At 43.7% G+C, this 20,332-nt stretch overlaps 1 protein-coding gene across 1 annotated transcript in view; it reads right to left on the bottom strand.

The window, feature by feature from the left end:
• Positions 1–18,884: 18,884 nt before the first annotated feature.
• SPOP (speckle type BTB/POZ protein) overlaps positions 18,885–20,332 on the bottom strand; it is a 59,969-nt gene continuing 58,521 nt past the window's right edge. Inside the window, exon 11 of the mRNA XM_065422588.1 lies at positions 18,885–20,083. Coding sequence (XP_065278660.1) covers positions 19,939–20,083 — 145 coding nt within the window. The 3' untranslated portion in view covers positions 18,885–19,938. The remainder of the gene's footprint in view (positions 20,084–20,332) is intronic.

The raw sequence follows: 20,332 nt of genomic DNA on the forward strand, positions 1-20,332 counted from the left end.
GTAGGGGACTGTCTGTTTTGTGGTGTGTACATGAGGTCTTAGACCCAACGGTTTCTTTGGAACAGCCTCGGTGAAATTACTGGGACATCCGTCTGGCAGTTAAACACTTTTAGAGTGCCAGCCCAGAATAAAAACAAGTTTCGGATGACAGGAGATTATTCAGGCAGGAACAGAGGCTGAATAGGCTGGGTGATCTCTCTGGGACATAAAGGAAACCACCACTGACTCAAGAACTAAGTGGCCCGAGGACTAGAGGTAAACAACTGAAAGGGTTTCTAATCTTAATAAGAACAAGAAGTACGCCAAACTCCTATGCTTTGCCTTTTTGAGCTTTCTATATTGTTGCTTGCTTAGCTTTGTGGCCATATCCCTCTGGGCGGTGGTGTCCCCAGAGGGAGGGGAGATACGCGGGGAAATATAGGGACCGGCTGCAGGAGCACCCCGGGAGAGTGGACCCCATAGTGAGTAGGGGCGCAATCCACCGAACCTGTAGGACGCGGGTGGACCCCTTAAGCGAGGTGGGGTATAATCCCCTGAGTAGAGTAGAGGGGGGGCGGAATCCACTGCCTGGACTTCAACAGGAGTTGGGGCGTAATCCAGGAGGACCCGGTGCAGCCGAAGGGGCCGGAGTAGCTCCCACTAGCAATAGGCTGGTGGACCACACTAGCAATAGGCTGTGTGAACTGATGAGACCTGCGGTCCGGGGATTGGCAGGACTCCCACCAGCACCAGGCTGTATGGCTGGGTAGGACTGTTATAGCAAAGATCCCAGTTTAGGTGTGGTGTGATTGTAGGTCGTAAGGTGGTTCCGGGACCTGCTACGGGCGGGGTAAGGGACCGTGAAGTGAAGTAGCGGAGACCCCCGTTTTGTGTAAGTAGAGTAGTAGGTCCCCACCCTTTTCTACCCATTTAAGTGACAATTGTGTCCCTTCTCGCTCGGAGAGCGGGAAGGCCCCGGGAAACCGTCCAAGTACTCCTAGGCAGTGGTGCAACCCATCCCGTTCTCTTGAAGACGGGCCGGTGCTCCCTGCTGGGGGAGGAGTGTACGGCGACCACCTCCTTGCTCGGAGAGCGGGGGGGCCCCTAAGGAATCCGTCCTAGTACTCCTAGGTAGTAGAGTATCCCATCCCGTACTCTTGAAGACGGGCCGGTGCTCTCTACTGGGGGAGGAGAGTACGGTGACCAAGGCTTTCCTAATTTTTCGTGTGATTGACCTACGACCAAAAACCCTTCCCCGAATCTTATCTTCCTCTGGAGCAAGAACTCGCGTGTGGGTTGGATCACTGTGGAGTGAGCTCCCTCCCCTTGCTGTGTTTGAAGGGGAGCCCCTGGAAATCGTTTGCCAAAACCTGGGACAATCGGGCATCCTACCCCGTTCCTTTTAAAGGCGGATTGGTAACTCATTGCTGAACAGGGTGCATGCGAGGACCTCCCTTATAAATCCTTCCTATTGGTGTGTGAATGTTGAAAGGGGTGGACCTCGCCTAGAGAAACGGAGGTTGGGTGGACCTCACCTAGAGAAACGGAGGTTGGGTGGACCTCACCTGGAGAAACGGAGGTTGAAAAAGAAAAAGATAGAAAACCAAATAAAAATGCTAATTGCAGTGTTCTAGTTTGTGTAATATAGATTTTAGTGTTGTTTAACTATTTTTCCAGCATGATAGCAAGTGTTTTAGTGTTGTTGTGTTGTTTAACCACTCTTTAAGTATAATAATAATTGTTTTGTTAAATAATTGGTCCTCTTCTACAAGGAGAGTTGGTAAAAACAGCCCACCCTCCCTGCTGAATTGATAGTAAAACAGTGCCTGTGCCCATAAGAAAAAAAGGATTGGGCCCAAGCGGGCAGACAACCGCAGTTTAAGGAAGCCAGGAGAGGGGGGGTTGAGGGGTTAACTCTGTAGTTGCTGGTGGAAATTAAGCAATTGCAGAGTTGGCTTCTTGCTTTTTCCTTTCATAATAGTAATTGCTTAAATAATGATGTGACGTTGTGCAGTCTATATGATTTTATAAAAACTTAATAATAAGTCAATATAATGTAACTGGAATAGTTTTAGAAAAAAAATATGGTAATAAGTGAATATAATGTGACTGGAATATGCTTTATGCAAAAGGTCTCTTGTAAGGTATCATTACAGAGCTTATAATCTACTGAGTATAGTCATCTGATTTGTACCACTCTTGTATCTAAAACTGGAAATATAAAATGTATCTCTCTATCAGTGTTATAGAGGGCGAACAATTTATGAGTTTGCCCTGCATGGGCTTGTGCAGGGTAAAACGGATTTATTTGGGTTTAGACCCCATTGGGATTTGGGCATCTGAGTGCTAGAGACAAGCACACTATTGTAAGCTGTTTTCAGGTAGACTTGCAGCTTTGGGACAAGTGATTCAGCGGGGTCTGTGTTAGAGCAGATTAGAGTGTCTAGCTCGGCAAGACAGGGTGCTGGAGTCCTGGGCTGGCAGGGAAGGCAGGAGCAGAAGTAGTCTTGGTACATTGGGTGGCAGCTCCCAAGTGGGTTTCTGTAATCCAACCCGTCACAAATGGCATAAGCGGTAAAACTATAAATAAATGTTAAAAAAAAAGGAAATTCTTGGTTTCTTTGCAGCCATTCCTTTGGGAGTGTCTGTAAATAATCCAGGCAAAAGAATATTAAGGTAAAATCATTTGACTATATAAAAAGGGTTAGTTAAATTTGTTAAGAAACGCTCCTGGTGTGTATAATTTTTTTGTTTACAAGTTTAAGATGTTTTCTAGTGTTGTTTAATTTTGGTATTTAGCATTTGATCCTCAAAGTAATTTAATGCTTTATAAAATTTAAAGTGTTTAAAATAAAGACCAAAGTTGTGGCTGCAGCAAAATAGTCAAAGCCAAAAGAATGGAAAATTTTAAATCTGTTTTGGTAACAAATAGCAAGTAAAAGCTAATATCAACTAAAGCCACAAATAGAAATCTGGAAGTGTTGTTAGGTACATCTTATACCCTGATCACCTTTGGCACTCCCTGGACGGTTGCGCCTCAGGTGCTCTGGCCCTATTTGCTCGTGTGCATCACCGGATGACAGTGCACCGTTGATTGTTGCAGTTAAATAAAACTTTTCCTTTGTGGCCCAGCACTACTGCCAGTGACGTGATGATTGGGCAGGCAGCACTTTTCCCTCTTTGGAAACTCTTTCTAAATATTTAAATTAATTTAATATCAAGTGTTTGGATAATATAATTGTAAGTTTGTAAGAAGGGCAAATGCAGGATCTTGGACGGAGGTTTTGCAACAGTTTTGCATTGGTAAAATATGTAATGCATGGGCTGTTGTGGAGCTTTTGCTTAAGAATTTTGTATCACAATCTGGCATATCTAAACTGATTATAAAAGAGCTGTGTGCAGCTTCACAGATCCAGTATGGCCAAATGCCCTTTAAAGGCCACTCTCAATCAAAGAACCAGATTCAGCCCTCATAAAAAATTTTACCAGGGCACCCAATGCAACTACCAACAGTGCCCTGCTGGCCTGGCTCAAATAAACAGTCATTTAATAAATTACACAATAGTCAGGCACTAACGAAATGTGTTAGGTCTTTTTATATACAGCAGTCCTGCCACTCACTGAAACCAGAAACTGGGTTTGTATAAGGGTCCATCAGCAAAGAACTGCCCTGGCCCCATGCTAAGGGACTCTTGTCCGCTGACAAATCCATTAAGCCTTCGGACCTTGCTAAGAAAACAACTTCTCCACCTGAGGCCATAATAAAGCCTCCAACCAAGCATGGTGATTGTGCTGGTAACCCCTCCCTTGCAGCCTCATTGCCGGACAGCTAAGTGAACTAAGACTACGAAATCTTGAAGAATAGCTTGCGGAAGCTAGCCAAAACTACCTGAAGATGAAACTTTTAATATTTCTCAGCCTCTCCTCCTTAACGAACTTGGGGTGGGGAGGGAAAAAGTAATTTTTTTGTGTTGTTTTTGTTTTTCTAAATCTTGGCCAATCAGTAGCCTTCGGTTTGGCCTGTGTCGTATTGCAGTGTATTCCGGCCCAAATCTATGTGTCTCTCAACCCAGCCATCCCTCTTACTTTTAATTGGACTCCTCTCCTCTCTAACCGTTTCTTAAATTTAACCTCTCTATTTAACCTCCTCTCCAACCTATCTCGCTTTCAAGCCCAAATACATGGAATAGAAGTAAATTATAACAAAACAGTTAAAGCCTTTCAGGCCATTTATAGATTAGGTGCCTTATGTTCTTCTCATGATATTGCATGTTTTGTTTCTAAAGAATTGGCTCAGCTTGCACCCAGTCTTTCCACTTTTATAGTTGTAAAGATTTTGTTTGGTATTATTTTAGCTGCTTGTTGTGGATTGTTAATTGTCTTTTTGTGCTGCTTATGTAAAGTTTGTCCTATATCCCAGCCTCAGCCACAACCACCCCTCAGGGCCCTGTTCTTTTCCACCGATGTTAATAATCTTTCAGACCCAACTGTTAACCACCTTAGTATAAACTCGGAGTCTGAGTATTGCCCAATGACCTCCATTCTAAATAAGGATAGTGATGCCTATATGGCATCAGAGGAGGGAGATTGTGGGGAATCACAGGGAATAAAATAAAATAAAATAAAATAAAATAAAATAAAAAGCTTGAAAATACAACTTCTAACAGCTCAAACACCAAAAAACAAATGAAAGGGAAGACCGAAATTATTTTAAAATTATCCTGATTTTAAAAGTCACTCTCATTTTTTGTGGAGCCTGACTCATGATTTTTGAACACTTGCGATACTGAAATTGGGTCAATAACTTTCTGGGGGGAAAAGATGACTCCCCATGAGCTGTAACTTTCCATAGACTGTGTCAGCATAAAGAGGCTTGGTTTGCTTTTCGGAAAGTTTGACGAAATATCCTTCAGGTACAGTTGAATGATCATAAAAGGTGAGGAAAAACAAACTACCATATATACTCATTCATAAGCTGAATATTTTTGGTAAAAAAGTGACGCATCAAAGAGGGGGGGGGGGGTCAGCTTATAAATGGGTCTACACCAAAATTTGATGATTTTAAACTCTATGGAATCATTGAATCGAATATCTAATACATTGTCGTTTTGTTTACTTGGAGCATCTGCAGGCATGGAGCGCCTCAGCTCCCTGTGGCCACGGTTCGCCGTTCCCAGCCAATGGGAGCTGCAGGAAGTGGCGCCAATTCCCGCAGCTCCCATTGGCTGGGAACGGCAAACCGCGGCCACTGGGAGCTGAGGGGCTCTGTGCCTGTGAACGCTCCAGGTAAACAAAACGTCCCGACCCGCCAGCGGCTTACCCTGATGGGCCGGGAGCCAAAGTTTTCCAACCCCTGAAATATACGGTTGGCTTATGAAAGGGTCATACAGTTTTTGCTATTTTTACCTATCAATTTTGGGGGGTCGGCTTATAAACAAACGGGCTAATAAACGAGTATATACAGTGTACTTTTCCCACTTTAAAAACATAATTCAAGGGTCTTTTTCCATATACTGAAACTGAGAAGTAGCACAACTTCAAACTACACAGACTGCTGAACCTCAGCAAGGAGTAGTTATGCTAGTTTCATTTTAAATATTGAAAGATTTCTAAGCAGTTAAAAAGTTCACTGAATTTATTACTTAGATTTCTTTGGGGAAAAATGTCCAAGTCTCAGTGGTGGCTGCCCTTTCCATTTTGACCAGGCAGGGGCTGGAGAGCCACTGTTACATTGTAAGCTCTTTGGAACAGGAACTGTCTTTTTGTTTTGTGTTTGTACAGCGTGTCATACGTTGCAGTCCTGGTTCACAATGCGGTTCCTAAGTGCTACCGCAATACAAATCAATGTATGTGACAGTTTTATATTCTTGAAATATCAAATGGTTAAGAAAGGCTTTGAAGATCTATAGTCCATGAGAACTGTAGGAATATATAACCCAATATTTGTATTGAGATGGTTAGCTTGAATTATGAGATCTAATGAATCATCCATGTATTTATGAATTGTGTGTGTGTGTTTTTTTTTTTTTTTTTTTAAAGCTGTGTCTCCATGAATTTATATTCCTTGCTTCAGTTGTTGCTCTGGTAACTTATTCTACCCACTTATGACTCTGCATAAAGCAGCTGTGGCCAAGTTTGTTTATTAATATTACCGTAGTGCTTTAAGACCCCAACCACGATCATGGCCCGGTTGTGTTAGGCACTGTACATATGCACAATGGAAAAAAAGTCCCTGTCTTGAAGAGCTTACAGACAAAATAGACAAAGGGTAGGAGGGGAAACAGAAGTGACTTGCCCAAAGTCACACAGCAGATCAGTGGCAGAACTGAGAATGGAACCCGTGGTGCCTGATTCCCGGTTCAGGGCCCCAGCCGCTAAACCACACGCAATGTCTCTACTTGTCAGGCTACATTCCCTACTTTTGGTGAAGTGACAAAATGGTGACATTTTCTTTCATGTCATTCTGGAGTCTTCCCTGTTACTTGACGTCATCCTTACCCTCCTCCTCTGCATTGTCTCGAATAAGGCAATATACTTCCTTTTCATACACCACATCTGCTGCAATACCTAGGCATAACTAGGACAGCATTTTAATCAAGTCAGTGCTGTCTAGTAGTTCAAGCAGCACAGTTTCTGGGCCCTATTCCTGACTAGGCAACCTTGAACCAAGTCATTCTGTTTCTGGTTTGCCCCCATCTAGCTGGGGATAATACTTAGCTACTTGCCAGGGATGTGGTGAGGTTTAGAGTTTGTAAAGCACTTTACAGATCCTCAGAGGAAAGGGGGGAATGCAAGGACAAATCATTTCTATTAGTAAAACTCCAAACACTGTGGCTTGTTATTACACGCGTCAGACCCGAAACATGTTTGTGTGTTGGAAGTATGGCGTTTGATCTAAAAGAATGACTATGGCTTCGTTTGCCAATTATACTGAGCTACAGTCCCCAAGCATGACTGCTTCCACCACACAGCTTAACACCAGCTGCTCTCTCAGACACACAAGCTTTCCCTCATCTTCCCATGCTTTAAACAAACTCCAGCAACAGCAGCAGGTCTCTGATTGTTTTCTCTCCAATTAACGGCCGAGCCGCACTGCTCACGGAGAAAGAAAACGTGATGTCGCATTACGAAAACAATCATCTCATCACTGGAACTTCTTCCTGTGCAAAAAACATACCCATGGTTGGGTAGAATCAGGGTGAAAGAACAATCTCCCCCCCTGCCACCCAAAACCACCACACTCTGACCTGGAAGGTGGGATGTTGCCAACCAAGCCAATTTCGGCGACAGAAAGGACAGAAGTTGACAGTTAAGAAAACAGTCTGTTTGCTGTTTAATGCACTGGTGCCATGATGGCACCCAGCCAAGTGCTACAGGGATGGGGCATTCTAATCCCATAGGGGAGCTCAGTTTGTACATCATGTTCTGCAAAATGAGGCTTGGAACCTCCTGGTGGGAGGAAAGAATTCACTTTGTGTGATGGATTCCCAGACCTCAGAGAGCACCCATCTGGTACCACAGTCTCCTCTTCCTGGTGACTTGTGCCCAAAGAGGTTGAGGGAGGAGAGGCTCAGAAACGTACCCCCTGGTTCTTCCTTTAGGTCCCCAGCTGCACTGTGGCTTAAACAATGGTAGAAATAACGGCTTGAGCAGGTGTTATTAGCAGGATTGTAGCATGGGGTTCCCTTGTTTTCTTACATTGTAAACTGACAGGTGAAGTGTGTGTGTGTGTGTGTGTGCGCGCGCGCGTGTGCGTGAGAGAAAAAAATCACCTCTACAGTGATTTTCAATACAGACATATCCCTATTTAAGCACTTTCAGAGGTAGCAGCCAGCTCTTAAATTGGAACGTACGGTCTTTAACAAAGTGGTATGAAAGCTTTGGAACTGATGTGGGTTGGGCAGATCAAGTGAGAAAAGACTGTCACACAAGAGCTAAAACCTGCCCATGGGACTGGACAAGCCAACTCCAATAGACCTTCAAGGCTCCCGGACAATTAGAATGGGTCCACAGTGGAGCTGCACTCAGCATCCCTGTTTAACTGGTATCTGCATCACTCAGATCTTAGGGCTCCTCTCCGAACACCAGTACAAATAGGCACGACAAGGGGTGAAGAGTGTGTTGCCTTCAGTATTCCAGTGACTGCTTAAAGCACGTCAGGTGTGTGACGGGATCCCCCCGCAGTGCAACCTGGGACTGTGGGACCGCTCTGCCCCCTTAAATCTCCAGCCTGGGCTGTCCCTCACAATGCCTTGCTCGTGACAAGCAGCAAACCCCGCCAGGTGCTGTGATCACTCAGCACAACTACATGTGGAGCCCCACACCCAGCTAGATTGCATGAATGCTCCCATAGCCACTCATGAATCACACAGAGAAAGGCATCAGCCAAATCCCCACCCAGCTCCCAGTACTTACCTCAGGAATATGCTGTCTAATTTAGTAATTGGTTCACCACTTCAACAATGGAAAGTGGACATACACCAGCCTTTGTCAAACCTGAGCAGATTTGCCCTCACACTTCATACCAACTCACTGGTAAAGATAAACAGTTAAACAAATTTATTGACTATAAAAGATAGATTTTAAGTGATAGGCAAAAAGTCAGCGTTACCAAAATAAAATATAAGCACGCAGTCTAAACTCTCAACCCTATTAGACTGGGCAGCAACTAGATGAAGCAGTTTTTCTCACCCCACTGGATATTGCAGTCCTTAATATACAGGTTTGTTCCTTAAACCTGGGCCAATCTCCTCTGTTGGAGTCTTGTCTTCTTCTCAGTGTCCTGGTTGCTTGCAGCATAGGTGGGGGCAGGAGAAGGGCCCAGTATGTGTCCACTCCGACTGTTTTATACCCTCAGTCCAGGTGCTTGTAGAACACAAGTCCAGGCATGTCTGGGGGCATTGCTGAATCTCTCCAAACAAGGTCCAGCAATTCCCCTGGGGTGGCTTCATGCAGATGAGTCATTGCATTGTAGCTCCCTTGCTGGACTATGGTTGTTGATGGGTTGATTGATACCTCACCCGGGCATTGGTTAGTTTCCTTGCTGTTGCCTTTGTGGAGCTAATGTCTGGCTGATTCCCCAACTTACAGCATGTTTAGTAACCACCATCCAACACAATTCTCATAACTTCTTATGCATTAATGATACACATATATGGATATTCAGCAGATCATAACCTTTCCCCTGATACCTTACAAGGCATGCTTTATATATAAGATCACGATTATATAAAAATGAGGAATATGGGGGTTCCAGGACGCACCCCCAAGGTGTTCACATACACCCTGACTCCTCCCCCACCAGCACTCAGTTAATAAGACACTTCTTCCAAGCCATCTCATCATTGGAAGGGCCTCCTCCCTTCACAAAACTAGATGACCTCCCTCTTTTTTCTAACCCTTCCTTAAGGGAGGAGAGGGAAGACCAGCACGTCTCCTGCCAAGCCTTTTGACATCTGCTCAGTTTCCAGTTGAACTAGGATCGAGTGTACAGTATTGTGTCTGAACTGCACCGTCTGTGTCTGGATTAGATTGCAAAGCCCCCGGGACAGGGGCCACATTTTCTAGTTTGTACAAAGCGTCACAAAGGCGGTCAGTGCTCAACAGATCATTACAAAAGCTTCAGAAGAGTTGCTTCAGCAGGTGAAGTATCAGAAGCAAACACAAAGAGTGTGAGGCTATGGGTGGGTGGATGGGGGAAGATAGGGAAGGAGAATTCAAAAGAAAAAGCTGTCAAGGAGGAGTCAAGAAGGCAGGGATGAAAAAAATCTGTCCTGTTCTTTTGAATTCCACAAGGCACTAACCTCTCCATAGAGGATTCCAGACCCCAAACTGTTTCATAGCATGCACCTGCTTGCACTAAAAAAAACCCCAACATGCTAAATAATTCAGTTTTACTTGTATGCTCTTGAGCTCTGGAATTCTCCCAGCTCCTGAAGCATTTGGACGCTTGTAGTGTTTTGATGAGAGACTGGCTAAATGATTAACATTTTTCACTGGGGAGAGGGGGGAGGGAGAGTCAATGCATCTGGTCAATAAAATGATCTATGACAGCAGACTGGTTGGTCGTCACTGCTGTTCTCTGCCAAGCTATGTGACGGCCACATCACTGTGGTGACTGACACATGTAGGGAATGGAGATGTATCATGCATATGATAAAAGCAGACAGGGAGGGCTCATGTGTTTTCCACTTGCCAGGCTTATCTGATCTGAGGCAGATGTGTCTCTGCTTTCATATGCATCAAGAAACGCCCACTTTTATCTATTTTCCTCACCGGGAAATATTCCCATCAATTAAAAAAAATTCTCTTCTTTAGGCCGCATCTACTCAATGGGGACACCAACATAGCTACACCAACATAATCCCGTGGTCTAGACTCATCCTACAGCAACAGAAGGGGTTTTTCCATCATCCTGCAAACACCACATCCAAGCAATGGTAACTACATGGACAAAAGCATTCTTCTATCAGCCTGCTTGTGCCTACACAGTGGGGATTAGGTCTGCCCAGGTACAGCACGAACGGTTGAGGATTTTTCACATTCCTGAGTGCCCCAAGTATGTCAACCTAAAAATGTAAGTGTGGACCAAGACCGTCTACTCAAAGCATCTTGCCTCCAAGGTCGCGTGCCTGGAACTTCTGCGCATTCCTTTATTACGTTGTTTTAGCCCAGGGGTTCTCCATTTTCCCCTAATTGTTCTGAAAGAGAAAGACCCTCTTCTTGGATCCCACCCTTACCCTCTCTTCTTGCTTCCTGAAAACGCTTCATTCTGCAGGCCACTCGGAAATCCAGGGGTGGATACTCTAAATTTGTTCCTCCTGAAGACTATACACTGATTCAATGGTGCCAAAGGGATGCAGATTACCACCTACCCCAACGTAGTGACCACTCTCTCTACCAAGGCTGATTCCCCTTCAAAACCAACAAAAGGATAGAGATTTTTGCTCCAGAACAGGGACAAACTGGAGAGCAGAGGGAAAAAGCACTAGTACCTTAGCACATTGAGAATTGCACTGGGTTAAATCCCTATGAAACACCTAGGCCATGTCTATACTAGAAGCTCTTGACCAGTGTAGGAATACCAGTATACTATACTGGCAAAACGCTCCTATTGTACACACAGCTATACTGACAAAGCTGTGGTTGGTACCAAGAGAGGAAAACCATCCCCCGCTTTTCCCCATATGAGCTAAACAAGTTATACCAGTAAAAGCAGTTTTGCCATTACAACTGTCTACACTAGGGACTTCTGCTCAGGGATTATGCCTCTTCATGCCTCTGGCCAACACAGCTATAACAGGAGAACGCCAAAGAGTAGATATGCTCATACTTAGCTACCAAATCTGAATCCCTCAAGTCAGAAATGCAGCTTCACCCAAACCATAAAACAACCTGGGGGCTCCCCTACAGTCAGGAGCAGTCTCTTTTAGGTGGACCTGTCTATAATATCTCGTTTACATAGACCCTCTCATTAAAAAAAAAAAAAAAAAAAAAAAGGGTCAAATCTCTGCACAAACTGCACACATTAAGGAATAAACTTTCCTATACCACTGAAATGCAGCCACCTCTGAAGCGTAACACAGAAGCTGTTTTAACAGATCACAGAAACATTACACAACATTTTCGGATCTGAAGCAAAGAATACTGCATCCAACTGAAACTATAGGAAGGAAATTAGATGATTCATCACATTCTGCCTATATTGGAATTTAGCCAGGACAGCTAGGTTAATAGTATCTCTTGGGGAGAGTTTTGCTCAGATACCACAGTGATGGGCACTGCATAAATCGAGATAGAGATCTTTATCAGCAGGCAGACAGGCTCTCAGTTTTCTCTCTCATCTGATAGACGGTGAGCACAAGGTATCTAGAGGAGTCTATTCAATAAATTCCATAAAGTAATGTTGGACTGAGGGCTAAATATAGGAGTGAAGACAGCACAAGGAAAAACAGCCTGGGAGCCTATCACACCTGATAGCCGCCCGAGAGTTTGCTAGTGGTTTATGAGTTTTTCAGAAAGGCTACCTGAAGAGAGAGGAAAGAAAAAACAGTGGCTGACATTTTCCACCTCATATCTGACTCCAGTCCACTGAGACAATGGTCTAATGCAGAGATACACCCATTGCTGTCCGACAGATTTACCGGAGGTGCAATCTCCGTAGTCTCTACTACAGGAGCCTCTCTCTGAGCACTTCTTAGCAAGCCTGCACTCAGATGGAATAAATGTCGGTTTATAGGACCCAAGCAGGTCTAGCTGCTCTCCTAGTTGTTACCACAAGAAAGCGTTGCTTACCTTGCATGTTCCTTTTTTTGATCTCTGTAGCCCTTGGGACGCTCTGGCAGTTTCTATTTAGAGGAAAGCTATTTATTTCTACGTTTGGTAGCCAGCCTTCTGCTTCCAGCCTCTGTTACAAGAAGTTTTGAGCTGGGAGTGATGTCTCTGCTACACTCAGAATTACTGCGGGGGACACTGGGCTGTCCCCCTATGCCTCTATTTTAAAATATCTATTTCATACCAGAAATAAGGCATAGAAAGAGCAGGAGGGAGGTGGCACATTACGGGTTGAAAGCCTTTGGCCCTCAGATTTGGCTAGCACAGAACTCTGTGTCACTCAATCCTACAGAAATAGCGTACTGGCCAAATGAACATCGCCAACTTTTGTTTTGCAGTATTATCTACCCAACCATCCATTTTCAGGAACAGGTACACTTTGGGCAGTGGCAGTACAAGCTTTCCCCACATTATCTATTGCAAGGAGTGGGTAATGGTCACCATGATCCATGCAAAAACTTGGCCTTTCTGCTGCAATTTCAAGGGGACCATTAAGCACCAGCTGGGGTGGCAGTTATGTGTGACCTATCAAGGACAGAGACCACCAAATTATTTCAGGTAAGCCACTGGGCAGCCAACAGGCACTAAGGCGCTGAAACGGAGTATCATATACCAGTAATATACAAATATATAATAGTACTCCTTCTACTTACCAATTCTCTGAGCTATCCTGCTCCCCTACTGCTTTCTGATCTAGCATCTGTTTCTCTTCCTCTCTTAATTTTTTTAAACACACACACACACACACACACACAGCCCCTAGATCACATGGCACGAATATCTGATACTTGTTCACTCACAGGACAGGTTTTCTTAGATCTAAAATTTGGGAGACATCTTCTTTTTCTGTTTGCAATGAGCTGAGAGTGCTACAGAGTAGCAGTTGCCATGGCCAACACTAGAGAAAAAACAGAGAAATGTGCCAGCCAAAACAGCTGCCGTTTTTTTAACTCTCAGAACGCTTTCATCTCCTCAATGTTACCCACTGCCATCTCCTGCTCTGCTCACATTCCAGAATACGTAATTCTGCGTCATCAGAACTTCCATTCTAGCCCCGGTGGAGAACAGAGCTGGGTCTCAGGTAAGTGACATTTATTATAGAGCATGGTTTTGCAAAATTAATACTAACCACAAAAGGTATATGGCATTTTTTCAAAAACCACATCAATATAATAAAAATGCCACTTACCTTAGCTCCAAATAGCCTGGCTCCATGCCATAGCATGGCCACAGGGATAATTATGACATCACCAAATGATGCATTCTAGGGCGTTATAACAGCCCTGGAGTTGGATGGAATGATTTCTGAGGGTGCTGAAATGAATAAAAAGGTTGGTTTAGAAACTCACTGCATGCTAAATGCCCCCTTTTATCTTTACTGTTTGAGGCTTCAGCACCTAGGAATACATTTAGCTCATTAAAGAAAATTTTGCAGTTCAGCTTTGTTTATAGGCCTCAGATAAGAGACTGCTGCTGCCTAATTCAGATTTTACCATCTGCCATATCACATTAGAGATCAGATCTGCAAGTTTGTTTGTTTTTACTTTTGTTTTAAATTGAGCAGGATAAGTGGTGGCATTACCTAAGCCAGAACAATGCAGAAGATGGGGGAAAGCCATGAAGAAAAATAAACTTCAGGACCACTAGGAATGGAAAGGATTATAATCAGCAACACGTACAGCACTTTTCATCCGCAGACCTCTAAGGGGCTTTAGAGAGTATCATTAGTCCCATTTTTCTTATGGAGTTATGAAGCAAAATAGTTTGTTCAAGGTCACACAGTAAGACCATAGCAGAAGTGGGAATACAAACTCACAACTTCCAGTTCCCTTGCCTCTCTGCCAGACAAGTCTCCAATTCTAGAAGTTGTGCTGAATCACTGTGTCATTCCTACCAACACGCTAGCTAATACAGAGGAGCGCACCTCATTTCTGGGGTCATTTGGAATCTTTGTCTATTGCCCATACTCTAGTCTTACACCATTTCCAAATACTAATGCTGAAGGTCTCACTTTAAAGTGTCGTGCTTCGTCTAGAGCCGTCTTGCAAATCAGATGAGAACTTCTGTCAAGTTCCATAGTCCTAATATACCTACTTGGCTGATAATTTTCAAACCCTGGTCCATGAAGTACTGCCAAGTGCCTGCAACGTTACCTCTGTTGCAGTGCTGAAGTATCTGTTCACTTCAATGAGTGATTCACCTTGCTAGTTGTAACCCAGTGCAGGACTCTTTCAGAGAACTTATTGAACTCAACATCCTGTGTAGCTGGTTTGTGTCTGTCACGTGTTTCTTTGGCATAAGTTGAACGACGAGTAAATTTGCCAAGGGCACCAAGACTAGAAGGGTAGGGGCGGAAAAAAGGTGGGGGAGCAGGACCAAAATAATGTGGCCTGGGATAGATTAGTTGAGGAGGGGCCCCAGGCAATGAAAGGAGATTCAGTCCTAATAAATGCAGTCCTGTTCTGGAAGGACAAAATAATACAAGTAAAAAATGGAGTTGTGTAGGGGGGGTTGTGGGGTGGGGAAGGGAACAAAATACCCTAAATCAAGCAGCTGCAACCATCTTAATACAGTTCATGTTCATGTTGTCTCCCTACGACTGTCCTATTGGTATTTTTCCTGATAACCAAACACTATTGCCATCACAGGAAAGATATAAGATAAAGGGAAGAGATTGATCCATAAAAGGATGAGCTCCACAGTATGAAACTCACTGGAGGACCACTATGTTAGGTAGGTCACCACGTCCATCCCCATGCCAGCTTCATCTGTTCCGCATTGCATACTGAAGTGCTTTGTCTAATCTAGTTTTGAATTACTTAAAAGTGATGGGATAACCCACCGCTTCTGAGAGACTATCCAGAACTTCAGTAACAGGAAAGGTTTCCTGATAGTCAGTCTAGTTATACACCCCTGCCTGTCTGAAAAACAGGATTCATCTCCTCCGTGCTCTTTGTACAAATATACCTCTACCCTGATATAACGCGACCCGATATAACACGAATTCGGATATAACGCGGTAAAGCAGTGCTCCGGGGGGGGGGGGGGGGGGGGGGTTGCGCACTCCGGCGGATCAAAGCAAGTTCGATAGAACGCGGTTTCACCTATAACGCAGTAAGATTTTTTGGCTCCCGAGGACAGCGTTGTATCAGGGTAGAGGTGTAGTTGAACAGTTATGTTCCCTTGCCAAATGGCAATAATTTTAGCTAATCTTTGAGTTTTTTTCTCTGAATTCCTTCCAAATTAATGCCTGGTAGTTGAGGTAAATAATTCTTAGCTTTGGTCTCATCAGTGCTGGTACAGAGGGAACACCATGGGAATAGCCCATGAAGCAATACTTCTGCCCATGCAACCCAAAATTGTCTGTATTTTGGCTTCCTTACTGCATTGTAACCTGCTATCCAATTTACTGTTTACCGGCTCTCCTAGCTTTCTTTTGGCATCACTACTTTCCAATTATCTTCTTTCCAAAGAATCTCTGAGTTTCGGATTATTATTGCCCAGGTGCATTCTCTTGTATTACTCTTGACTGAATGACAATTCCCTCTGTCCCCTCCAATACTTTTATTACAATTCTTCTTCCAGTGAATTTAGTGATTGAGTCCAGGAGACTGAAATCTGAGGTACCAAATAAGTACAGCAAAAATCAGTAGTGCAAACTTCTTCAAACCACTCTCTGCCAAACAAACCTCAACTTTGACCTGAAGTGACAACTTCTATCGGAAAAAGAGTCTAATTCACAGTTCTCATTTGGTTTTTTCATGTCTACATTTTTAACCTCTCTAGGCCCCTGTGTATTATTTCTCCAACTCCATGATATTTTCCACTGTCTCCCAATTTTTTTGGTCCGTTTATTGTACAGTCAAACTTGGCACTAATCTGCTTAAACCACTGATCCCTGTGCACACTAAAGCAGCACCACTGGTGCTTTTAAGGTTAATTTTGTGATAACTAACAGAAACAAGAATTGCCCAGTCAGAATTTGCTGCTGCATGTGTCTGGAATCAAAGGCAAAGCTCCAAGTGGCAGGAGGTTGGGGAGGAGAGGGGGAAGCAGAGAGAGACACCTTGTATAATGAAATACTTTCATATTAAATTAACTGAAAAGTCATTAGAAATAAACAAGTTAAGTAATTCTGAATCACAAGTTTGAAAGGAGTCATGAGAGAGGGAGAGAGAAAGGAGATCTGCATGGCCCAAACGGATTAAACAAGATAATTATTTTAGCATAGCCTTCGCAGAAAACATTGCACTGAACTTGAGAAGTCTTCTGAAACAAAGGAAAGTGGAAGGAGCCATAACAGATATTTTACAAAGATAGTATGTTGTCCTTAACAGCAGTTTTAGAGCCAGAACAAAGCAAGAGACAGTTTCAAAGCACAGCAGTTCTCCCCGCTCAGTTGTTTGTTCGCAGACAAGCTGTTTCCTTTCATCTGGAAAAACTTACACAATAAGGAGAAAAATACCTCGGTAGACTCTGACTCTATAATAAACAGAAAGCCCAAGGGGCAGTCCGTGAGAGAGCTCTTTGGCCAGCAACGGATCATTCGGTGCTTGGATGCTCAGAAAAAGCAGACACTCCTTCTGGGCTTAGGCTGATGTATACCCTACTGCTGACTGAAGAAGCTAATAAGTTCGTACAGGTATTTCTCATTCCCCCTGAGAAAGTAGCAGCCCCTCTAGCTCAGTGTGGAAGCAACTGGAGGAAGTGTGAGCAGGGAGATAACATGCAGATGGAGACAGATGTGTGACTATACACAAAGCTTGGGTATATCCCTGTAACAATGTATTAAGGTGGGGGGGGGGGGGGGGGGAGGAAGAAGAAATCGGGGCCATAGGGCCAAGACCAAATACTTAATTCGGATCTCAGCATAGCCGCACTGTGGCTGAGAAGATTCTGTAAAAACGTCGCTCTGAAATATTGTTTTGATAAAAATGCCTCTCCTTGTGGAATTCAAATCTCCAACTGTTCCACTGGCACCAACATCTCTGCAGTAACAACACATGCCACAGATTGTGAGTTAACTCAAATTACATTTCAGATCTGGGGAGGGGAGGATGTCAGTGGGAGGTTTATGAACAGTATGCTCCAACTCTGATGTTGTTATAACCAGATGGCTTCAGCTATATCATTTACAATTAAAAAAAAATAAAAATAAAGTGTGTGTGAAGTTGACAAATAAAGTGTTAATTCAACTGGAACAATCTGAACAAGTAGCCTCCTCCATGCATCCGAATACAGAGAACTTTCATGACACTGAATGTACCCTGGAGACATATCTGGCCCTACAGGAAAGGCTGGGATAGACAAGTCCCAGAACTGATTACCTTCCTGCAGGTATATCTCCATCCCTCTGGGAAAGAGGCTGCCAAATCTGTATTTGCTTTCCAGTAAGTACCTCCCCAAAGAAGGGGTGGGACAAGTGATGCCAAGACCCATTTACCTTCTTGTAGGCATGTCTGAATCCCCAGGAAAGGCAGAGCCAGGGAGACTCCCAGAACAGTTGGTCATGCTATCCCAACGGGTTGAAAGCTTTGTGGTTTTAACTTTTCAGTAAACAAAGCTTCCTTAGAATAATTAGACAGCTTTATGCCTCTCAATTAACTGGCAGCAAACTTTTAAAGTTAGAAAGTAGTTATAACTTGGGGATGCTAGTTTGCAGCTCTTACAAGGCTGGAGCAGTGGGGAGAATGTGAACAGTTGACTACATGCTTCGCTCTACCTAAAAGGAAGTGCATACTAAATCCCACACACAGGTTTAGTCAGAGTTTAAGCAACAGATATATTATGGGAATTTATGAGCTAAGTGAAATGTGGAAAAGGCAGTGTGTATGCTGAGGACTTAGCAAACAGGGGAGGGGAGGGGGAAACACTTTCCTGCAAGTCACCATTTGATAAAAATATAGACAGCGTCAGGATTAAAAAAAAGGGGAAAAAAAACAACAACCCACGAGCATTTGAGTGGAGGTTCTTTCTTTCACACAAGAGACAGAGGCTGTGAAAGGGAATCATAATAGAATCAGAAATTAGAAACAAAGTCATCTAATCCATTTCCAAGACAAAGCTAAATTGTTCTCTATAGTACATTTCAAGCCCTGTCTGGGCATCTTGAAGCCAGAACAGTTTCCCACCATCCTGAAGCAGTGTGCTTCAATTTAATCTCCCTGGATATCTGGGCCTAATGATGGCCCAAACAGATGGCCTCTCTCCCCCGCATTCAGCCATCCAGCCTTTCATACTGCTGTTATAAATCAGTTGAACAACTGCGCTCCCTTCCCATTTATATATAAATACAGACATAGGTAAGGCTAGGGATCAACTTCATTGAGTATTAAAACAAAATTTTCTCAGGTATTTTGGCAATATCTGCTAAGAGGAATAAAATGTAATTTGGCATTGCAGCTCTGTGCACAACCTCCCTTAATAAATCCCATTTGGATTCTGGGAATGGGCGTGTCAGTATATACCCCAGCAGACTGAAACTGAACGCTTGGGGAATTGGTTTTCAACCGGGAGGAGTCTAAAAATAGAGGGAACAAGAAAGACAAAAAAAAGATACCACACAGTACAAAATAGTAATTATTTATATTTTCAAAAAGAAAAAAAATTACCAGCTATTTTGGAACTTCTTCCCTGTAAGAAGAGTGACTAATAGAAAGGAACAGGACTGGCTCCTAGACAGTCAGCAAGTCAGGTACAAACAGTTGATCAGAATCATTTAGCAACTCAGGATAGGAACCTTTGACGCAGCATTCATGAACAATAAAACTTCTCCTTTTTTTTTAAAAAAGGGGGAAAAAATAAAGCAGGGAAAAATGCCAAAAACATTTCCCACAATATCTAAAAACAGGTAACCATTGTCCTCGTCAGACAGCACACTTCAGATCAAGGATTTGCCGGTCCTGGAAAGCCAATGTAGATTTGCAAAGGCTGCCTTTAGTCTATTCACATCCTCTTCAGCACACAGCCTTTTGCTGTCCCTTTTCACTTCAACTTGTCATTTAGTAAAAAGTTTTTTTTTTTGCAATCAACATACAAGTGCTACTAACAGAGAAACTGATCTTCTTGTTGCTGAATGGCATTAAGGAGTTACACGAATGTCCTGTTTTTAGCACAGCTGGAAGGACTTAAATTCTTTTATATAAATACTACTGGAGCTCCCACCATGTACTTCCTCTTCGGAACCTCATTGGAAATTCTCTTCTTTTCCTACTCTCTCCAAAACTAAAATGTCCTCTTTGCTCCAGGTGTCTGACGATTTGTTCTGTGCTGTCAGACACAGAGACATTATTTCCCGCCAGTACCACTACTGGGATAGTCTGAGTGGGCCGGTGCTTAAACAGAACCCCGTAGTTATTGACTCAGCCAAGTCGAAGGGAACACACAGACGATGCAGTGACAGGGATTCGTTAGGTTGAACAGCCCCTGAGCCCCAGGCCCACCCTCCCCCCTCTCCCCAAGTTACTTGGTGCTGTTTTAAAAAGTCTGGGTGTCACGAAGCAGTCTTTCCCCCCACAACAGAGTAAAAGCTCCTCAGATTGCGCTGTCTACTTGGTGGTCAAGGTCAGAGCAGCAATGGCTGCTGCTGCTTCCAGAAAAACATGGGGTCATGTGACAGGCACGGCCTTAGGATTGCTTCAGTCGCTTACGTGGTGGTCCCAGGAAGGGACACTGTGCAGAGGCCAAAGAGCGATATGCCTCAGCCACCAAATGGGGATGTGATACCACCATGGACTTCCATCCTGAGGTCTCCATGACATCAGAAGCATGACTAGAAAGAAAACAGAACATTAAAAATCTGGAGTTATTGATTTTGCTGGGTAAACAATATTAAAGCAGATTCTTTTCACATGCCCTGAGGAAGTTCTCTCTCTCTTGTTTTGTAATCTCTCTTGTTTAGTGCACATGTTATATCACTTAGTGTATGTTCACAAGTTTTGGTCCTGCTGGTCTAGCTTTTGCTTTGCACTGTCCCTTCAGCATGATAAGATTTAATGATCCAAACATGAATGTTCCAAGG

The sequence above is a fragment of the Emys orbicularis genome, chromosome 25, assembly GCF_028017835.1.
Source record: "Emys orbicularis isolate rEmyOrb1 chromosome 25, rEmyOrb1.hap1, whole genome shotgun sequence".
Classification (NCBI taxonomy): Eukaryota; Metazoa; Chordata; order Testudines; family Emydidae; genus Emys; species Emys orbicularis.